Source organism: Eptatretus burgeri, chromosome 10 (genome assembly GCF_056783735.1).
Source record: "Eptatretus burgeri isolate ZD-2024b chromosome 10, Ebu_testis_v1, whole genome shotgun sequence".
NCBI lineage: Eukaryota > Metazoa > Chordata > Myxini > Myxiniformes > Myxinidae > Eptatretus > Eptatretus burgeri.
In genome coordinates, this window is record NC_140970.1 from 23,362,269 (window position 1) to 23,385,875 (window position 23,607).

General features: G+C 46.8%; 1 protein-coding gene across 2 annotated transcripts in view; it reads left to right on the forward strand.

The window, feature by feature from the left end:
- Positions 1–23,607, forward strand: part of LOC147018083 (uncharacterized) — a 357,617-nt gene that overhangs the window by 210,686 nt on the left and 123,324 nt on the right. For both annotated transcript variants that reach the window (XR_015062269.1, XM_085897420.1), the window contains exons 59-65: positions 5,533–5,568; positions 5,728–5,814; positions 7,349–7,411; positions 8,191–8,226; positions 8,366–8,401; positions 11,215–11,262; positions 12,743–12,778. Coding sequence is in view for 1 of the 2 variants with exons in the window: in XM_085897420.1 (XP_085753546.1) it covers positions 5,533–5,568; positions 5,728–5,814; positions 7,349–7,411; positions 8,191–8,226; positions 8,366–8,401; positions 11,215–11,262; positions 12,743–12,778 (342 nt within the window). In the remaining variant the exon portion in view is untranslated. The remainder of the gene's footprint in view (positions 1–5,532; positions 5,569–5,727; positions 5,815–7,348; positions 7,412–8,190; positions 8,227–8,365; positions 8,402–11,214; positions 11,263–12,742; positions 12,779–23,607) is intronic.

The window sequence follows — 23,607 nt, forward strand, 5'->3', positions numbered from 1 at the left end:
CATCGAATGGCACTGATAGAGATGGTAATGTGACATGTGTTGATCTCTATGAGTCTGGTACTGTGAACCAGAATAGCACTAAGTTCCATGACTGCAAGAAGTCGTGTACTGTGGGTGCCTGGTTTATGGTTTCAGCACCCAGAAACTCATTGCTGGACTTGGTATTCCAATGCTGGTGATGTGGCAAAGGAGATTGACCATGTGCTCACTGATGATCGTTTGAGGATGAACCAGAACTGCAAGGTCTACCGGAATACTCAGTTCCTCAATACCGACCACAGGCTTGTACGAGGAACTCTGAACTTGTACCTTAAATCCAGGAGAATGGTACCATCCCAGCCCAGTCTGGATGTTAGCAAGCTCAAGGATGAGAGGGTCGCTGAGGATTTTGCAAACAGGCTGAGTGGGGATTTGGGGGGGGGGGGTCTGGCTGCTTTGGGGAATCCTGAAGAGTTGTGGAGTGCCTTCAAGGCTACCATCCCTGATGTTGCCGGTGGATGTCTTCGAACTCATTGTCAGGCAAAGAAGAATTTGTCTCTCAAGGGACACTGGATACCATTCACCAATCGCAGGGCCAGGCTTCATGGCAAAGCCGAGCTGTTCAGGGAGTTGAGGCGTAAAACTGTTCATGCACTGAAGGTGGACAAAGAGGCCGATGTGCATGGAATCTGTGAGGGAGTAGAGCATCACCTGTGGTCAAGTGATTCTCATTCTGTTTACAGGGGAATTTGTGCATTGCCTTCCTCTAAGCCCATCCCTCGGTGTACTGCAGTTAGAGTGGAGGGTGGTGGGCTCTTGACAGAGGAGTCCAAAGTGAAGGCCCGCTGGTCTGGTTACATTGGCTGTACCAGGCTGTCCCACCAGCTTTTGAGTTGGATGACAGGGGTGTCAATATTCTTATTGATGACCCTCCAATCAACTGTGATCCACCTTCATTTGTGCAAACGCAGGCTGCAGCGAACCAGTTGAAATGGGGTAAAGCTCCTGGGATCTGTGGCATCCATGCTGCACTTCTCTTGGCTGGTGGAAATGCTGTACTTTTGTCATTGCATGCAATTCTGTGTTCTGTTTGGAACATAGGCATCATCTAAATTGACTGGAAGAGGGACCTTGTTGTCCCTCTCTCAAAAGGGAAGGGTGATCACCAAGACTGCAACAACTACTGAGGGATGACACTGCTCTCAGTGCTGGGCAAGGTCCTTGCTCAGATAATTATTGATGGGGTTCACCACCATCTGCTTGAGCACCAGCACCGAGAGCAGTCAGGCTTTACGCCAAAGAGGTCAATGATTGACCGTATCCTTGCTATTGGGGTCCTCACCGAATGCAGACGAGAGTTTCAGCAGTGGCTGCTTGCAGCCAATGTTAATCTCTGCAAAGCATTTGATTCAGTGCATCGGAATGCTCTCTGGAGGAATCTTGGTCTTCTTGGAGTGCCATCAAAACGGATCAATGTGATATCTGAACAATACTCTGGGACTGAGAGTGCTGTAAGATTTGGTGATACCATCTCCAACTTATTTCCAGTTGTTACTGGAGTTCATCAGGGGTGTCCACTGGCCCCCACAATTTTCAGCCGTTGTATGGACTGGATTCTGGGGATGATGTCAGAGAGATCAAGCTGTGGTGCATCCTTTGGGAGTGTCAATATCTCTGACATTGATTTCGCAGACGATGCAATCATCTTAACGGAGACTCTGGATAGCGTTTTGGGAGCCCTCAAGGTGCTGAATGAGTAGTTAGAGCCACTGGGATTATGGGTTTCCTGGATCAAAACTAAGATGCAGGCTTTCAATGACATCTTGGATGCTACTGTCTAGTACCTGTTTGTGGTGAGGATGTTGAGGTCACGGAGAGATTCACTTACCTTGGCAGTGATATTCATGTCTCCGCTGGCTGTGAGCTAGAGGTCAATGTATGTCTGGCTCAGGTCTGGGGAGTCATGGATTCACTGGATCATCGGGTTTGACGCTGTCGGTGCCTGTGCAGGAGGATGAAAGTCCAAGTCTTCAGGTCCTTGGTGCTTCCTGTCTTGCTCTACGCATGTGAGACTTGGACTCTGTGCAGGGATCTGAGACAGAGACTTAACTCCTTCAGTACCATGTCTCTTCGGAGAATCTTTGGCTATCACTGGTCGGACTTTGCATCCAAGAGCGGTTGCTGAGAGAGACTCAGATGAGATTTGGTACCTGTATAGTACGTGAGCGTCAGCTGCGGCTGTTTGGGCATGTGGTTTGTTTTCCTGATGCTGATCCTGCTCACCAGATTCTCTGAGCAAGGGAGCCTCATGAATAGAGGCCAATCGGCTAATCACGTGCCAGATAGTTGCAGCAGGTTGATCGGCATCTCAAAGAGATGGGGATGGGCCAGGCATCTGCCTTGGGGATAGTCAGACGGAGGCCCCTGGAGTCCCGGTGGAAAGTGGACGCAGCGACTGCTCTGGCACATGCTTCCATACCTGACCTGTGCTGACCTGATGACTCTCCGTTTTGCATGACATCCCTCATTCTTCAGCCAGGCAGGCTACTGCTTGTTACCTCTCTTCAAACCTTGAAAAAAATCACAAGCTGGTCAAATACTTGGAATATCTCTTTCAATACTGACAAATCTCACACTCTCACGATCTCTTTCCGAAAGGGCCATCTGCCAAACCCTACTATCAAGTTTCTTTACAAAAGCAATTCTCTTAAGGAAGTTAAGCCATTCAAGCTCCTGGGTCTCACTATCAGCCATGATCTTTCCTTGGCAAACCACTGTTCCATGTTGTCCTCCAAAGCCACCGACTGACTGGGCATCCGCCATCATACAAAGTCCTTGCCTGGCACACCTGAACTCTTATCCATCCACAAATAAAGCTTTCATCTGCAGCTTTATGGGGTAATGCTCTCCCCTCTGGGCTGGCTCCTCTGCCTCATATCTTGCTTAACCCACGGTCACAACGAACCCACGGCGCATTTGTGACATGACAGAAAATTTGGGCAAATCGGGGGTCGTCGCAAGACAGTCCTACAAAATTTTGAGCATCGTGGCACCGACTTGCCATCGTGAGGCAAAATTGGACATGCACCTTTTTTGCTCGACGATTTTTTTTTGTCGTATCTATGTCTTGTGGCTGTCGTGAGTCTGTCCTACGACAGTCTTGCGTTATATAGTCGGGAGATGGATGCGTAAGTGTCCCCCGAGTGACCCACGACTGTTGTGCGACAGTCTTGCGAGAGTCGCACGCGCATCCCACGAGTGAACCATGACCTGATCACGTGATAAACAGCCCCCCGACAATGCCCGACAACTCACGATAGTCCCACGACTATCACACGACTGACTTGCGACACACCCACGACATAACCACGACATATCTTTTTTTTCTGTCGCGTCCCTATCGCCAAACCATCTTTAATGTGTCGTAGCCCTTGTGACCACTCAAAATAGATTTCGGGCGTGTTGCAAGATCTGGCCACGACAAATATTTTATGGGTCTACCATGACAAAATTTCGTACCATCCGTTGTGCCCAGGGCTTTACTTTGAGTCCATGGAAACAAAGTCCTTTATGATTATTGGAATCTCCCACAATGAAGATGAGTCCATTAGCCTATCACTTTGCAATAACAGACAGTTCAGTAGCCTCTCTATCTTCTACCGCCTCCTTCCTGGTCTTGCACCCTCTGCTCCTTCAATGCTTTATGTCCCCCCCTCCACCCCCTCCCAGATTTCTGCAGGGCTCACAAGGTCCACCATCAAAACACACTTTTGGGGAAATTACCTAAATACAGGATCACTGCTCACCTCCACTCATTTGTTCCTCTTTTCCCCACTTGTGGAACCAACCTCCACATCCTCTTCAATCCCATTCTTCCCTCCAGGTCTTCAAGATAGCTGTTCACCGCCATCTCAGATTATCCTTAATCCAAAACCATGATCTTTTCTCCCCTTGTCACCCCTCCCCCCAACACCCCACCCCAGTCCCTCCTTCCAAATTTCCAGTTTTCTCTCCTGAGAACTTCCTTCTGTACCAATCTTGTCCAACCCATGCATCCTCTGTGTCAAACTTGTCCTCCCCAAGCATCCTCTCTTGCCCCCCCCCCCGTTTCTCCCCGCACCCATTGTTTACGCCTCCCTCTGTCTTTGTCTTTGGCTTTGTTGTTGGTGTTTCTTCCCTCTCTCTGCTCTTCCTTTTGTCCTGTTGTGTTTTGATCCATTCATTGTACTAGTACGAGCTCTTTCACGAGCCTCAACTATGTATGTAAAAAACCAGAAATGTACTTCGTATTGCAGAAGCTCATTTGAATTCATAAAATAAGTATCTATTCAATTGTCATGAGCGGCATTCGAAATGTTCTCAAAACAAAATACAACCAGAGCCGGATTTAAGCTTAACAACCCCCGGGACACTTGAGTAGTAGAGCCACCCCCCCCCTCGCCCCCACCACCAACCTTGAAATGTAGTGGGAAAGGAAAAAAAAATAAAAAGAGTATTACTGTGAATAGATCTATAAATATTTCACTACAACACCTTTTTTTTAACTGAAGATAAATTAAAAGTAAAAGTTACCCCCGTGCAGGAGTGACAATCATCTCTGTGAGAAAATATATAGCCTCCTGAAGGTAGGGCAGTTTTTGCAAACTTTGAAGTCACGTGACACGAAAACGAAAGCGAATATCGAAAATCTGGCCCGATCAAAATTTAGATATTGTCCCATAGATTCATATGTCACAATCAAATTCAAGATCGCTTGAGAAATGTAGGAGGAGATAGATTTTGAAAATCATCATTTTCGCATTTTTTGCCAACTTTGAAGTCACGTGACATGAAAACGAAAGCGAATATCGAAAATCCGGCCTGACCAAATCTAGATATTGTCCCATAGATTCATATGCCACAATCAAATTCAAGATCGCTTGAGAAATGTAGGAGGAGATAGATTTTGAAAATCGTCATTTTCGCATTTTTTGCCAAATTTGAAGTCACATGACATGAAAACGAAAGCGAATATCGAAAATCCGGCCCGATCAAAACTTCCCTGGCTCTGCTAACTTTGAGTCAACAAGGGAATAAATAATACTAGATTTATAAATAAATAAATGTATCGTATGTTTTTTGTGGGCCCCCTGGAGTTTGGGCCCTGGACAAATGGCCCATTGGTCCTTCCCTAAATCCAGCCCTGCTTACAACAGTCCAAGATATACCAGTTTTACATATATATATATATATATATATATATATATATATATATATATATATATATATATTTCAAGAAGTATACAAATCAGACGATATATAAACATGTTTTAAATTTCTACACATGCCTCATTATACTTTTTATAGCCTTCATTTGACTATTTTATGAGTGTCTCATTCTTATTTAATTTTGAATGCCCCACTTGTGCATACTGTAAAACGTAAGTGAAACTTGAAAAAAGAAAAGAAAAGATAAACAGCTTGTGATGCGAACATTTTGATTATCCCTGTTAACTGTGCACATTTCTTGACTTCTTGTGTGGACTGTACTTCATCGTTATTTCCCATGTACAGGGAGATGTGGGTACACAAGGACCTGCTGGGCGAGATGTAAGTTATTTATTTAATTTTTTTTGCAATGAATGCTGCTTGTAGTAAAGATGGTGTTTTATTGTTGATGCTCATACAGTGGTGATGAAAACAAAAATATGTTTTATGTAATGATCGTCCAATTTGATATTGGTGCTTACATTCCCATGTGCATTTCAGGGTCGAAATGGCAAGAAAGGTGGGAGGGGGAAGCAGGGCTCTATGGGTCAGAAAGGGGTCACAGGGAAGCGGGGACGCCCAGGGCTGGTATGTGGTTCTGTCCTTGCTGCAACGTGGCTTTGATAACTACATGTATTTTACCATAACTACTTGAGGAAGGCTAACCAACAAAGGCAATATTATTTAAGATTTGGAGTCAATCCCTGTTATATGCAAAAACATTTACAAATACAAATTAATCATCTTCAAGGAAGACAACTAGCCGAAATATATTGAAGTTATGGGTCTTTAAATATACACATGTTCATCAGAAGTGGAAGGTTGCACCAAAAATGGGACGTTGCAATTTTTCTTAAATTGGAAGAAATTAAAAAGTTTCAAAATCAAGTTGCTATCTTAAGTTTATGTCTTATCTTAGGTGCCATCCCACCTTGAACAACTTTCCCCTTCACTTTGTTGGATAATTAAACAACTTGTAAAACATAGGAGAGGAATTCAATCAGTTTGTAAATCTATAAGTTAGAAACATATGATAAAGGCTTTCAGTGTTTTATAATAAATGTAAAAATAGGACCGCCTGTCCTGAAGTTCACCTGGATCAGGAGCAACAATCACTCAAATCCCCTGCAGACCTCCTTCGACCATGAATTTTTTGATGCCGTTAACAAAACTTAGTTACATCATAGGAGATGAAGGTTGTGGTCAAGTTTCACTGAAATTGTGTGTGTAGATTGGAGAAGAGAGAAAATACCTATTTTGGGGTGTCAAAAAATCCCCCATAGATCCCTTTAATGAGTGCAGATTTGGTGCAGTTGAAATATTTTTGTACATCATGGGTGAAGAATGTTGTGGTCAAGTTTCATCAAAATCGTTTGTGTAGTTTTGAAGAAGAGAGCAAATACCTATTTGGGGGGGTCAATGCAGTCAATACACTTTCGTTAGGCATCAGATATGAAGCTTGTGGCCAAGTTTCATCAAAATCGTGTTTTTGGTTCAAGCGATAATGACTGAAGTGTTTACAGACTCACTGACTGACTTATTGACTCACTCACTCACTCATTCAGATACTGCTTAGCGTATAAGCTCACCTGACTAAAGTCCAGGTGAGCTAATAATTCCGAAGCAATTACACCACTTGTGTTTTCATCAATGACTATTACAGTTACAAAAGCATTTAAGATTTTGTAATTAGTTTTTCATAATGTGCTTTCATTAACTATTAATGGGTACAAAGTTAAGTTCCATAAAGTTTGCCTGCTGAGCATCCTATAAACTATGTTGTTGAGAAAAGTATATAATCATCCTGATGCTCTTAGCCAACTCACAAGGAAATCCTCTTCCAGAGGAAAAAGGTTAGTGGTGGGGAAAATTGAGAACAATACAATTGAGGGGGGGGGGGAAGAAGAGGAAGGGAGATGATAGGGGATTTTGGGAGGAATAAGAAGAGAAGGGATAAGAGTAAGGGAGGAGGATGTAATGTACACGCATCTGGCATATATGGAGTTTTTAGCATATTTTTGGCATTTATTTCATGTAATAAATAGATAATAATCTTTCAGGGTTGTAATGTATCTTTAAGATGCTCCAGACTTCTTGAAATGGTGGTTTGTTTGTTTTCCAGACTGCTCAGCCTCCCATTCCTGGTCCATCAAACCGGCCTATCCCTGGAATTTCTGGAAACCCGGTATTTGTCTTTGTGTGTCTGTCTTTTTTGATCTTTATCGCTGTACCATTCTGTCTCTGTGTCTCTTCCTTTCTCTTACTATTTCTGACACTCTTCCCTTCACATTATCCCTTACTTTTGAATTTCCATGGCGGCTTCATCATCCAGACATTGCTCTTGCTTTTCACTCTTTTCCACCACCTCTGAAATATCACCTGGTAATACTTTTCCAAGCCTGGTGTTGGCTTAATGGTTAGGGTGGTGAGCTTGGGATCTGAGGATCCTGAGTTCAAATCCCACTCGGCTGTTGAATTCATACTAGGTGGGGTTGACTCTGCCTATCATCCTTCCGAGGTCGGCAAAAATGAGTGCCAGCTTGCTGGTATCCTTTGTCGGAGTGGCGACCCTTTGTCGGAGTGATTGTGCCCAATAGCCAAGGAGACTGACTGCTGAGGCAGCACCAACGCTCTGCACAGAGTATGGTCCCAATGGATGGATGGATGTTGGCTTTGCAGTTAAGGTGGCTGGCTTAGGACCTGAGGATGCTGAGTTTGAGCCCCTGTCAGCCGTTGAATTAACACCAGGTGCGGTTGACTCAGCCTGTCATCCTTCTGAGGTCGGCAAAATGAGTACCAGCTTACTGAGGTAATAACCATTCGGGGTAACCTGCGTCGGAGTGGCAACCCGTCCAGGACTGTATTCCTGGCCAATGGAACTGCCTCAGCAGCCCTATGCACCTTGACAACACGAAATAAATGGTATTATTGTATGCTTTTCTCATTCTCACTGTTTTCCTTCAGGGGAAACCAGGAAATCCTGGCACCATGGGAAGCAAGGTATGTCCAGCTTATAAGTTTTGTTGTTTGCTTATTTTCAGAACAATGAAAACACCCAAAGTGATCTGATTATATTTTTTACTGATTATTTATCATCTAAGCATTCTAATTGTAATTCGTTTTTTTATTTAACCTTCAGGGAGAAAAAGGAACAATGGGAGAAATAGGCGACAGGGTAAGGAAAATGCCACTCATTTTCCATTGCTTTCGTTTTTAAAAATCACATTTCCTTCTGCTTTTAACAGTCGAGAGAGGCAGATGGTTGCTGTTATTCTGTAGTGCTGTCATCCGACAGTAGAGAGAGTCAAGACACTGCAGTCGTTCTCATCTTACTGCGAAGCATTATTCCCAACGCCCATTTAGAGGCACTCTTGGTTTGGTTTAATCAAGATTGCTGGGTTCGAAAGTTGAAATTATGAGTATATGTGAGACAGCTTTGTGCCTGTTGCCACGCTTTAAAAGTGCATTATTGTATTACTTTGGTGAATAATTTTTGTCGTGAAATCATAATATTGGATTTCTATGAGAAATAACAACAAAATACCAATAAAAATAATAACAACAAAAAAATTGAATCCGATTCCACAGTGATTGTTGTGGCACTCCAGGTAAGAATTATAGAAATACAAACGTACAACATAAAGGAGGTATGGTTTCTAAAATATCAGGAGAAAGTGAAGGAATATTAGAGTAACAGTTCAGAGATAATAAGATAATCGTGACAGTAAATTAAACATTATTACATCAAAGTTATCAGTTTTTACATGCTGTAGATAGCAGAACACTGCCCCTATTAGCTATGTGCTCAGTGTAGCATTAGGGTAATAAACTCATTTTGCTTTTTCTACAGTGATCTCAAGCCCATCAAGGAGCTTGTACGTAAACACGTGCAAGACAAAGATTTCATCAAAACATACATTGGTGGAGGCGAGTTATTGCTGCCACCTTGAGCAAATTCCCAATTACTGCCATGTTCAGTCGAACATTTGGCCTGGACAATGGTTCTTGAAAGACTTAGGCAAAAACTTTCGCTGACCAACCCCACAAGAAGCTGAGTATACTTGGGGCCATTGAAGTAGTAGTAGTAGTAGTAGTAGTAGTAGTAGTAGTAGTAGTAGTTGTTGTTAGGGTGGCTGGCTTGGAATTACTACTACTACTACTTCTACTGCTGTTAGGGTTAGGGTTAGGGACCCTAAACCTAATATGTGTGTGTGTGTGTGTGTGTGTGTGTGTGTGTGTGTGTGTGTGTGTGTGTGTGTGTGTGTGTGTGTGTGTGTGTGTGTGTGTGTGTGTGTGTGTGTGTTGCTCATCAAGCATATCTCTACCTCCCTCCCCCCCCCTCTCTCTGTCTCATCCTTGCTCTACCCCCTCCAATACAGTGCAGCACCCTCCTCCCACACCTCTCTCTCTCTCGCCTCTCTCTCTCTCTCTCTCGCTCTCGCTCTCGCTCTCGCTCTCTTTCTCTCTTTCTCTCTTTCTCTCTTTCTCTCTTTCTCTCTTTCTCTCTTTCTCTCTTTCTCTCTTTCTCTCTTTCTCTCTTTCTCTCTTTCTCTCTTTCTCTCTTTCTCTCTTTCTCTCTGTCTCATCCTTGCTCTACCTTCTCCAATACAGTGCAGCACCCTCCTCCCACACCTCTCTCTCTCTGTCTGTCTCTGTCTCTGGACATATCTGTACGGTGGTTCTGTCTGGGCGGTGTTTATGTCTGGACTGGTGTTTGCCTCCCGACACGTCCGGGCGATGTTTGTCTCCGGACGTGTCCAGGCAGTATTTATATCCAGACAGGAGTTTGTCTCCGGATGGGAGTTTTGTTTCCAGACTTGTCTGGACAGGAGTTTGTCTCCAGACAGGAGTTTGTCTCCGGACGGGAGTTTTATTTCCAGACTTGTCCGGACAGGAGTTTGTCTCTGGACGGGAGTTTGTCTTCGGATGTGTCTGGGCGGTATTTATAGTATTTTATAGTATGATCAGTAGAAAATGGATTTCAGACATTATTTTGTTTCCATCTTCACTGTTATTCGAAGCAGAATCATTTTGATGAAAAGGTATGAATTGTAATTAACGCTCCACCGCATGTCTGCCTTCCCTTCCTCTCACCTCACACTGCCTTCCCTTCCTCTCACCTCACACTGTCTTCCCTTCCTCTCACCTCACACTGCCTTCCCTTCCTCTCACCTCACACTGCCTTCCCTTCCTCTCACCTCACACTGTCTTCCCTTCCTCCACCACTCCTCGCTCTCCCACCCCTCTTCGATCCCTCACTCCTCCTCGGTCCCCCTCCCTCCTCTCTCCCTGGTATCTCTCCCCTACCTCTCTCTCTCTCTCTTTCTCTTTCTCTTTCTCTTTCTCTTTCTCTTTCTCTTTCTCTTTCTCTTTCTCTCTCTCTTCCCCCCTTTAGTATTCTCGTCAGTGAAGTGACAGTATTTGCTAGTCATAAATAAATGTCGGCATAAACAGAAGCCTTCTCACTACAAAGCACAGGGTAACACAAAATAACTCTGTTGATGTTACGCTCAGCATTTAAAAGGATAGAGCATGGACAAATAGTGCTGGGAAAGCAATGGCAAACCATCCAGTATAGTATAACCCTTGCCAAGAAACTGCTTCAGTAAAAAGTATGATACCTCAAAATATCAAAATATGCTGATGTTAACTACATCATTAGATATTTAGCAGTATAATGCTGAGATTTGGAAGAGCAGGTGGATGTTCCTGGTGGGGCATTTGTGAAATTGTATATTCAGAGACATGTGACTGGAATAATTATCGGCGGAGAAGAAAATCTAACAATGAAGATTAAAAGAAAAAGAAAAAACAAACATACTACTTGGATGCCAGTTTAACAGTTAAAGTATAAAATGAATTTTACTGAAATGCTGTATTGTATATGATTTATTTATTTATTTATTAGTTTCTTACCAGATGATGACACATCTTTGTGTGTAGTAAAGCTAACTATTCTGATGCTCCACACATGTTTAATTTCTGCAGGGTGGCCAAGGAGAAGCAGGAAGTAATGGAGCTCCAGGAAAAGCAGTGGTGAGAATCATTTAATAATCCCACCGGCTGATGTTGAGACGGCTCATTATAGAGTCAATAGGTTTTTACAGTGGCTTCAAAGCGATTCAGCATTGGATTGATGGTCTCGAGTCAGAGGCGTCTGTTAACACAGACCCTTCTGAGCCGGGGATATAAGACCCCCGCCGATTCCAAAATGTTGTTTTCTTTTACTGCGTTCAATCATACAGTGACTATCCCTCAAGGATCACCCAAATGGCAGCCAAACCTTGTGGTGCACCATCTGAAAGGCAAAAGGCAGGAAAACGTCTCTAATAAAATAGGTTTATTGCAAAAATAAATATTGGGATAACGGTAGACAAGATGCTATCAATAAAACGGATGAACCAAGCAGTCAACAGACAGAAGTATGGATGAGGGGGCATGCAAACTCATGTACAAGGGTAGAAACAACCTGATATAGCACCAAAAAGAAATACTGGGACTTCCACAACAATGGGGAACGAGCGAGGGCTTGAGCAAGGCACTAGCTGGTTTTGGGTTAGGTATGGCCTGTGCAGGCTGGTTTTGCACAGGGCTGATGTGGCGCATGGGTGGAGGATGCCAATGAGGTCGTCGAGTTGGATGTGAGGGATTGTGAGGTGGCGGCCCCGTTTCCAGCGTAGTCCTACTCTGCACACTGAGGAAGCCGAAAGGTATGGTGATGAGGAGTGGAATGCTCCTCTGTAAAGGTCTCTGAAGGTCCAGCTTCAGCTGCAGTGTGACCACGGCCCTCGTAAACCTTGAAATTGCCCTCATACACGGCGAGTCCCTTTCATTGGCCGCCCACTAGTGTGGGCAGACCCTTCATTTGGGCAATTTTGCTTTGTGAGGCAGGCTATAGATAATGTGTTCCGCCTTCAGCCAAGGCTCTGCAGCCAACCTTGTCACCATGGCTTGCGGTGCGTTGGTGAATCAGTCAGCAATGTTGCCTTTAAAAGCATGTAGTGCTTTTTGGTGCCTTCCCTCCCAAGTAATCACCCAGCCTCACTTGAAAACAGGAGGCTTTACACAACAAACTTACTCTATCCTTTCTTAAAGTTAGCACACTGCCTCCTCAATGCATGTTTTGCAATATGACTTTCCTCTACACAAATAGCTGTTGCAAGAAGAATCTACACTTTGTGATCACATGGGGTTCATACTATTCTTAACATGATGTACCTATGAAAAAAAAGAGTTCAAGAATTTTGTCTTCGCATTCCCTACCTTACAGTATCATTCCAAATTGTGACTGATTGTCATGGTGCTTCTGAAAAGCTGATGAATCCCTTATGTTCTTATGATTAAATAACTGTGATGGAGGATTGTTCAGGTTGTTCCTGTCAAATGTCAAAAAGTCAAAAAGCTTTTATCAAGTTCAAATGAAACATCAGATGTTTCCTGTGTCTGAGTTTTTGTCTATGAATTGCATTGTAATCTCGGCAGATGTTATAAAGATGACCTGATTCTGTGTGTGCAGAAAATGTTGAACATATTGAACCAGAGATCATTAAAGGTATGGTATACCTTCTTCTAGGATATTCTGGTGAAAGTGAGTACTTATTACTGCTGCTCGTGAAAACCCCATCCTTGTAGACAGGTTAATATTTCAAGGTGAGATTATTCCCCTAGAAATATGGATCGGTTAATTTATTCAGAATTGGCATATTTTAGCATTACTTGTAATACACCCACCCAACAGGAGTGATACTATCCTCCTTCCCCCATCCTGCTCCCTCCCAATGCCTCCTCCCCTGTCCCTAACTATGTGGACCTCAACCATCCAAGGTCACCACTCCAACCTGACATACAGTGGGGAGAACAAGTATTTGATACACTGCCGATTTTACAGGTTTTCGCACTTACAAAGCACGTAGAGGTCTGTAATTTTTATCATTGGTGCACATCAACTGTGAAAGACGGAATCTAAAACAAAAATCCTGAAAATCACATTGTATGATTTTAAAATAATTAATTTGCATTTTATTGCATGTAATAAGTATTTGATACATCAGAAAAACAGAACTTAATATTTGGTACAGAAACCTTTGTTTGCAATTACAGAGATCAGACGTTTCCTGAAGTTCTTAACCAGGTTTGCACAGACGAGAGCAGGGATTTTGGCCCACTCCTCCATACAGATCTTCTCCAGATCCTTCAGGTCTCGGGGCTGTCGCTGGGCAACACAGACTTTCAGCTCCCACCAAAGATTTTCTAATGGGTTCAGGTCTGGAGACTGGCTAGGCCACTCCAGGACCTTGAGATGATTCTTACGGAGCCACTCCTTAGTTGCCCTGGCTGTGTGTTTCGGGTCGTTGTCATGCTGGAAGACCCAGCCATGCCCCATGTTCAATGCTCTTGTTGAGGGAAGGAGGTTGTTGGCCAAGATCTCACGATACATGGCCCCATCCATCCTCCCCTCAATACTGTGCAGTCGTCCTGTCCCTTTTGCAGAAAAGCATCCCCAAAGAATGATGTTACCACCTCCATGCTTTATGGTTGGGATGGAGTTCTTGGGGTTGTACTCATCCTTCTTCTTCCTCCAAACACGGCGAGTGGAGTTTAAACCGAAAAGCACTATTTTGGTCTCATCAGACCACATGACCTTCTCCCATTCCTCCTCTGGATCATCCAGATGGTCATTGGCAAACTTCAGACGGGCCTGGACATGCGCTGGCTTGAGCAGAGGGACCTTGTGTGCGCTGCAGGATTTTAATCCATGACGGCGTAGTGTGTTACTTATGGTTTTCTTTGATACTGTGGTCCCAGCTCTCTTCAGGTCATTGACCAGGTCCTGCCGTGTAGTTCTGGGCTGATCCCTCACCTTTCTCATGATCATTGAGGCTCCACGAGGTGAGATCTTGCATGGAGCCCCAGACCGAGGAAGATTGACTGTTATCTTGAACTTCTTCCATTTTCTAATAATTGCGCCAATAGTTGTTGCCTTCTCACCAAGCTGCTTGCCTATTTACCTGTAGCCCATCCCAGCCTTGTGCAAGTCGACAATTTTGTCCCTGATGTCCTGAGACAGCTCTCTGGTCTTGCCCATTGTGGAGAGGTTGGAGTCTGATTGATTGAGTGTGGACAGCTGTCTTTTATGCAGATAACAAGTTCAAAAAGGTGCAGTTAATAGAGGTAATGAGTGGAGAATGGGAGGGCTTCTTAAAGACAAAACTAACATGTCTGTAAGAGCCGGAATTCTTACTGGTTGGGAGGTGATCAAATACTTATTTCATGCAATAAAATGCAAATTAATTATTTAAAAATCATAAATGTGATTTTCAGGATTTTTGTTTTAGATTCCGTCTTTCACAGTTGAAGTGTACCTTTGATAAAAATTACAGACCTCTACATGCTTTGTGAGTGTGAAAACCTGCAAAATCGGCAGTGTATCAAATACTTGTTCTCCCCACTGTATCTTAATCCAGGCTGCTGCCGATGAACTGGACATCGTCTATTAAACAGAATCCTTTCTTCCATTGGGCATCCCTGACTCCTTCGTGTCTCTCCCCTGGCTATTATCTCGTCCGATTTTATTGGCCTGAACCCTGCCCCATAGGTGGAGTTGTACTTTCCATCAATAACTCAATTTTTTACTGCTCTAGTACTGATCTTACACCTCCAAACTCCCAGAAGTACCTTTGGCTGAGACCTCCCCTCCACTCCCACCTATTGTTACCTCCACCATAAAAGGTTGATGGAGGTTATGTTTTCACCCCTGTTTGTCTGTCTGTCTGTAAGCAGGATAGCTCAAAAAGTTATGGATGGATTCGGACGAAGGTTGGTGGAGAGGTTGGTTGTATGACGAGGACAAATTGATGAGACTGTGGTGAAGATCTGGATCCGGATCCAGATCTGAGGATTTTTTAAAGTGATTCATAACTATTGAGTGATAGGGCTAAAAACCATATCCAATATAATTTGTGATTGTCTGACTGTTACGGCCTGAGCAGCGGCCACCGATGTGGAAACCATGAAGTTCCAGAAATACGCCAGACTTAGTCAGTCCTACTTGTTGGAGCCTGTTGCTGTCAAAACAGCAGGGCTTTACAACCAATCAACATCCCGCATCATCAATGACATTGGTGGAAGGCTCGTAGCAACTGCTGGTGATAGTAGACAACTGGCATGGTTCAAGCAACGGCTGTGCTTGGCTGTCCAGCGTGGAACCCCAATTATCATTTTGGCTTCAGCATGGAAATCAAGTCCTCGATACTGATATGTCTTTTGACTTTTTTATATTTTATTTTTTACAATCAAATACATTTTACTCTTATTATTATTATTTTCGTTAATTCTTTTCCCTAATAAAATAGTGATGAACTGTGAGAAAATGACTGTTGAAAATCCCTATTTAGGTGCATAGTGGTAAACAATGTGATCCTATAAAGTTCTGTGGCAATTAACCTTGTGGCTCAGAGGAGTAGGGTCACAAACAAACAAACAAACAAACAAACATATATCCGCAATTTACGTTTTGAGATGTGTTCCTGAAAACTTTGGTGTAAATCGAAAACGTTTTTCCCATTGGCATATAATGTTAAAAACTGAGGATGCATTAATGGGCAGTAATTTTCTGTCATCCCAAGCTAACGAAAGTAAATACTAAAGACATAACAAACGACATAAATTCATACAGAACATAAATGTACGTGTGAATAAGTTAACATTAATGACAGTAACTAAATAAGTAAATGGAAAACATAGATAGCTGTTCATTTTATTTTAATAACATGTTCATTTAAATGAATTACTGCACGTAAATGCATACTGTACTCAGCTAAAATAGCGGTGTGTAATGCATGTCGATGCCTGAGAGATTTGGGTGACGATTAGAGAGATTACTGAGACAGTGAGGAAGAGCTTTTTGTCTCATATGTGGCTGGGTTTAACGCATGGCTGGCAAGGTTCCTTTTCTTGTTGAAGGAGTTGATGGGGTTTCCTTATATTTGAAGAAGGGAACAAGAGTGGTCTGGAAAGCTTTCTTCTTGTTGTTCTGGTATACTGTCGCTCATTTATAGTAATTATACTCATTATGAAGGGTTTTGGGATTTTTGGCAAAATATATTCTCATTAAAAGTCAGACAATCACTGATAAACCACGTGTGACTAGAACCGATCCCAAAACCGGTAAATTTTAGGGGAAGTGAACCCAGAACTGGATCCACCAGAATAAATAAACTTGAATTAAATTCAACATCAGCATAACACAGATATATATATATATATATATATATATATATATATATATATATATATATATATATATATATATATATATATATATAGTTGCAAATTCGTGCCCGCCGGCGTGCGAACGGCCACGTGACTCGAATCGCCCACCCACACGTCGCCCACCGGACGGACAATTCTGTCGTGACCCTCTCGGACTAACGCCGGGAGCTAGTCACGGGCTAGCCTTTCGGCCTCACCACGATCTTGCCAATCGGCCACCCGCGTGGGATGGGGTTGTTCGCCAAACTCGACCTACCTAAGTACCCACGCGGAGGGTAGACCAGGCGATCGCATCTCGCCGCAGGTCGACCCCGGACACGGGCCGCTTAAGCGACCTGTTCCGTACTATCGGGATAACCGAGCGGTGTTATCGTCGGCCTCGACGGTTCCGATTAATTATCGGGCGTATTAAGCCCACTACCAACCCTTTACCTGAAGCAAGATGGAGATTCAATTCAAGAAAAGACAAAGCGAAACGGGAAAACAGTTCAACATGATGCACATTTATTCCACGGCACACGGAGAGCACACATATACAGCCAAACAGAATGCACATATATCAAATGCTACAAAAGAAACAATGACGCAGAGATACTACCGACTAAGACCGACACACGGCAACACTTAACAGTTTTACTTCACCAGACTGGCGCCACACACACACGTTTACACAGAAACAAAAGAAAAGGCCACCCTCAAAGACAAGGGGGCAGATGGGGCCTGTGGGCCAATATTTGCGCGGGACCTGAAAGAGCGGTCAGGTCCGCGAGACCGGGTGGGTCCTACCCGTGTCTTTGTGATGAGCCGCAAATGTGGCAGCGCGGCGGTGCCCCGACTTCATGCTCCTTCGCGGGTTTCGTTGGCACTGCTTGGAGTGGGGTGGGAACGGGGCCCCCTTTTCGCACTATCTCAGCGCGGGGGAAAAAGGGGGGGGTGAATTGTTGATGCTCTGGGGAAAGAGTATAGCTGGCTTGCTTGGGTCCCGTGACGAGCGATTCCACCGCGACCTCGTCACCGACTGCCGTCTTCCTTTCCTCGGACCCGAACTCCTCGGTCTCTTCCCCCAATTCTCCTCAGCCGACTGCCGAAAACCACCGGGACGCCCTCTCCTCCCGACTCCACTCCGCGCTCCAAACTGCCTCTGCCCAAAACTCTCTCCGCTCTTCTGCCACTCTCTGCTCTTCCAAGGCCGACTCTGCCTTTTCTGCCACTCTCCGCTCTTCCAAGGCCGACTCTGCCCAAACCGACTCTGCCAGATTCGCCTTGCGCTCGGCGCTTTATAGGCCAGCAGGAGAACCCATATGCAAATTTCTGGATCAGAACGAGCTCGGGGGTGGAGCCACGCTCGCCCATTGGACGGAGGAAAAGGGGCGTGAATCTCCCCTGATCCTAGAATTTGCATATCTCGATTCCACACAGACGCGCATGGAGGCGGGGCCAAACGCCCCGCGCTTGCTGATTGGACGGATCAGAAGTGGGCGTGTAGCATTCCTGATCCGAATTCTCCTCGAAAAGGCCGCATTTTGTACTCGCGGCTCGGCGCGTACCTTGTACGAGCCCAGGGCAGCCCGACGCTCGGTGCTCACAGGTGGTGCGGGATTGGCCGCAGAAGGAGAGAGGTGAAGGTGGTGGAGGGTTTATGGTGGTGGTTTATGGCCATGGTGCCGTTCGGAATGGCGGTGATGCGATGTTTGCGGGAGCGAGTTGTGAAGGTAAAGATCGTGGCTGTTGGCGTTATTGTTGTTGTTGTTGTTGTTGTTGTTGTTGTAAAGTGGCGTTGTGGTTGGTGGTTGTTGTGTGATGGCGGTTGAGACGTGGTTGGTTCAAAATAAAGATAGAACAGAAAAACGACTATCTCAAAGCGTCGCAGCCCGAATGAATCACACTTATCCCCTCTAAACAACGGGTTTGGGGCTAACTACACATGTACTTACAGAGATATCTCACCTACGGGACCTGAATGGTGGTTTGCAAATTTCCTCAACCGCAACACTAGCCCCTCCCCTTTTTACAGACTCGTCCCGAGTCGTCAAACTTTCGTGTGCCATCATGTGTAGTTCTCCCCTAGTACGTTTTACCTACGGATCCCTGAGTGCAACATTCATGGTATTTGTGTCCCCAAAATAAATAACCTGAGGGCTGAGTAACTAACTAAACAAACCTACTCACACCGACGACTTCAATAAAATTGCCGGCGCTAGACAGACATGCCGGGGGCGCACTTATATTTACAGTACAATACATCTTAACTTACAAATTTTACACTAAACCATGGCCCAGGATCAATGGACTCTGCAAAAAGAAAGCAGTTAGCAGGGAGCCAGGCTGCTCGCATGCACACTCTGGCTCAAGCAATGCAGGTGGCAGGGAACGTGGCCGGCTGCTCACACGCAGTCCAAGGCCTTCCCTTTTGAACTGAACGCAGTGAACCACAACGGTGCATGGGCTGCACAAACGCAGTCTCCGTGCCAGCTCAAGTGGCACACGCAATGAACACAACGGATGGATGGATGGATGGATGGATGGACGCAAACACGGTGCACAGGCCGCCACTGCAGGCCCGTGTTGTAGCTGCGAACAGGGCAGTTCTTGCAGCTTGAAAACTGTCGCTTTCTGATCCTGGCGCACATGGCAATGAACAAGGGGTGGGCAAAGCAAAATTGACCGGGGCAAAATGACGAGGGCAGCAGGCATGGCATGGCAAAGGTGAACAGGCACACAAAGCCGGCAGAACAGGGCTGCTGCAGGCAAACACAGCCGGCAGACGATCTGGCCGGCACAGGCCTTGAAGTAACACAGCCAGCAGATGAAGTGGCCTGCACAGGCCTTGAAGCATAGCAGCTGCAGACGATCCAGCCGGCACAGGCCTTGCAGATAAACAACAGCTGCCGATGAAGTGGTCCGGCCTTTGCCTTGCAGTGGAGGTTAGTGGAGGGAGTGCGGTGGTGCTGGCCACTCGGAAGGCGGGCTCGGACCTACCCTACGGTCTCCCTCCCAACCTATCGCCTTTGTCTGTCACTGTCCATACCCACTCCCTTAATTTGTCCAAAACCAATTTTGCCCCAATTAATTAATTAATTTTTTTCCCCTTTTCTCCCACTATAATTCGTCCCCTAACCCCCTTTACTGTCTCTGTTCGGCTAACCTATCGTCTACTAGCCGACTCCCAACCCCTACGTTCCCTTCCCGGAGGGGAACAAGGGAGGGCTAGCGTCCTGTATCGAGGCCCAATTCAAGCCTCAAGATGACCTCCCCAGACTTCAGCGATCTATAACACAAAGTGGGTCCAGCGGCCCACAATGAGAGCGAGGGGATGGATGGTGCGGAGGGGTACACTTCCTATCTACCCTAACCATTAACCTTTAAACTACCCCGGGGCTTTCAACAAGCGCCTCTCGCTTAAACTATTGGTTCTAACAACCCAGATTCCCGTCGCCTGTGTTGGTGTCCTCACAATTTCGGGCCTTGCCCCCCAATTTTCTTCCCGTGCCCTCACACGGTCTCATGGCTGGGACGCGTGGCTCCCCTTGGCAGGCACGACCCTCTGCCGATTCTCCAGCTATGGCACCCCCGGGCACTACACTGCCTCCGAGCCTAACAGCTCCCTAAACACCGGGGAGTGCCCTCCATGGTGACTCCCCTGAAACGCACACGTGGCAGGCTGGCTTCCCGAGCCCCTTTCCGAGGGTCACCCGTGCCCACAACACTGCCCACGCGGCTAATGGCGCCCCGGGCCCCCACACCATGCGGGCGCACCCATGCCCACTACGCTACCCCGGCCCCCCATGGGCCCTTGGTCTACTACGGCTGACTAGTCTGGTGCCCGGGGTACCCACTCAGCGATACTCACCTTTCACAGTCACGCTCCCAGCCCGTCAACAGGGCTCCTGCACCCCTCCAAACTGGTATCGAGCCTACTTTCCCACCAACAACAAAACGACCTCCATTTTGTCAATTTGGCTAACCCCCTAACTCACTCTACACTGACCCCGGGGTCCCTTGGGCGGGAGTCATTCCTCCCTCCAATCACTCATCGCACCATGCGTTCCCCATTCGCTCCACTCACAGACCCGCTGGCCTCACTCACTCACCAAGCACATGCTTCCACTTCACAACCCTTCAATACACACGTCGCTGAATCCTGCCATTCCTGCTCACTACCTCCCCTAACTAACTCGTGCTTCCACGTCATCCCTTACACTATAGCACGTTCCATTTAACACTACGTCGCTAAACTACGTCCCCACTACACATTCACAACTCTGTCACTGTCCTAAAAAAAAAATCATTTTATTTCCCAATCTAAATCTCATCTAAATCCCTCAACCTAATCCATTCCACGGGCTCCATGAGGACTTACCCCTGCCCCATGAAGCTGGTCTAGCTAAGCTAACCCTTCCCCCTAGCTAGTTTCATCCTGTGCCCAGGGTAAGGGGGTCATCCACCCCTTGCCCAGGAATCCTGTTCACCCGAAAGCGAGGCTTGCTGTTTTTTTGTTTTTTTTCATCGCGCAGCACCAGCGCGGAAACTCACAACCTGCGCACCAGCGCGGCAATTCACGGCTGCACACCTGTGGTGTGACGTCATGGCAGCTGTTCGCGTCCCTCTTCCCTCTTGGACGGTACCATCCAGCAGGGATTCATCCTCCTGCCGGATTCCAACCATACACGCAGCCATGACGTCACCCGGCGCATAAAAAAAAACACAAGCCTCACGTCTCGAGGGGTTCCCCACGCGAACACATGTGCTTTGCCCGTTGGAGCTTAACACACACGCTCGCGTGGAGAACCCATCCGGTCCAAATCCGTTATCCTGCCTAAACTTTGTCCGTCCGCGGGATCGGCAAATCCACCGCGTGCGTTTCCGGACCGGGACTTCACTTCCGCAAGAGAGCACGTGGCGGCCTCATGCGTTACACAGCACGGACCACGCGCTCGCTGCTGGGTGAACCCGGCGTGGTGCTCAAAACCTCTACAGCTGCTACTCGGCTTTTGTTCCTCTGTCGCCGTCTCCGTCGCCATTCCACCCACGCACACTTGCGTGTCACGACACTCACACACCACTCCATTACATTCACACCGGGAGACGCGGCTGCATGCTCACACATGCCGACCGACATCTCCCTCACACACAGCGACCTTGCACATGCTGTCTCTCTCACACTCGGCCGTTCACTCACGCATGCCATTTCCCTTGCACCCGTGGTTCTACTCACACACCGTGCTTCGCACACGCGTGCCGTTTCTGGCGCACACGCAGCTCCACTCACACGTGGTGCTCCATTCAGACTGGCCGTTTCACTCACACACACGGCCTCTTCCACTTGCGGTGCCCCTTTTACACACGGCGTCTTTGTCACCCACCCGGTCGCTCGCACACACGCCCTTGCAACCGCGCTATGCGTGCGTTGCAGCACGCATTTCGCCACACTCGTGAACACACACCTCGACACCACACACACCAGGACAACCACACTGGGGATTCGTGTCCCCACAAGGGGGTCCGGGGCCTCTATACCCCCCAAGCTTTCCGTGCACCTGTCCACAGCACTCCTCCCCGCGACCTCGCAAAGCACGACCGAACCCACCTGGTCGTGAGTCGCCTCAAGGGGGCGTACTCCCTCCCCTCGTTCCTGGAGGAGGCCATCCAACAGCTCGCACTGGGTCTCCACCCAGTCTGCCAGCTCCCCCTCATGGTCCTCCACTACCTCTGTGTGTGTGTGCGTCTCTAACCCCGTCCAATTCACTCTCTATCTTCCGTGTCTCTGGCAATTTGGTCACTTCTTCACCCTTTACCTCCCTTGTCTCCACTATTTTTATTTCCTTTGTCGTCACCTCGTGTCTCGTCTGACACGTTTTGGTCTCCCCATTTAATTTTTCCCTCTCGGTCACCGTCACTTTTTCTGTCACGACCCTCGCCCAACACGTCTCCCAAATCATTTTGTCCTCACCCGCCTCCACCGCGGGCCTGACAGCCGTTGCACCCCCTCCCAGCTCGTTCGCTCCTACACGTGGCGTCGCCATTTTAAGCTCCCCGGTTATTGCCTTCATGCGCGCCTGCAGGCTTCGGCCCATGTTCTGCGTCTCACCCCGCAGTTCTTTCATGTCTTCCTTCATTCCTTGCGCATTTGTTTCCATTTTCGTTTTCATTTCGTTTGTGTTTGTTTCCATTTGCTTGTTCATGCCTTTTATTTCGTTTTTCATTTGTTGCGTATTCGTATCCATTTTCATTTTCATTTCGTGCATTTGTTGCGTATTCCCATCCATTTTCGTTTTCATTTTGTGCATGTCCCCACTGATTCCTGCCAGCATGGCGCATAGCCGGGCCATGTCGGGCGCACTCAGCTGAGCCGATTCGGCAAGGATTGGAGGGTTTTGGCGGAGAGAGGGAGGGGAGGTGTCATACACCGCGGCCGCCGCCGCACCTATTTCGGGCTCTGGGTTCAGTTGGGGGAGTTCGTGTTCCTGCACCATAAGCATTTCCTGCTATGGGATTTCATCCTGGACCATGGATTCTACACATTCTAAATCCATTTCTAATACCCCCGGCTCCCGCTCGCCTTGAGACGCCATCTTATTTCTCGTAAGGGGTTAATTTAAATCGCTCGTAATTTGGAGGGAATCGGGGGTCGCTCTTCTCACCCCTGAACCGATTCCCGTGAATTTAGCTGGAGGCAGGAGAGTTTGTTTTCCCGCTCTCTGACACCAGTGCTGCGAGGAGGGGGATAGGTTTGTATCCCACTCCTGACACCAGTGTTGCGAATTCGCGCCCGCCGGCGTGCGAACGGCCACGTGACTCGAATCGTGGCACGTCGCCCACCGGACGGACAATTCTGTCGTGACCCTCTCGGACTAACGCCGGGAGCTAGTCACGGGTGGGCCTTTCGGCCTCACCACGATCGTGCCAATCGGCCACCCGCGTGGGATAGGGTTGTTCGCCAAACTCGACCGACCTCAGTACCCACGCGGAGGGTAGACCGGGCGATCGCACCTCGCCGCAGGTCGACCCCGGACACGGGCCGCTAAAGCGACCAATTCCGTACTATCGGGATAACCGAGCGGTGTTATCGTCGGCCTCGACGGTTCCGATTAATTATCGGGCGTATTAAGC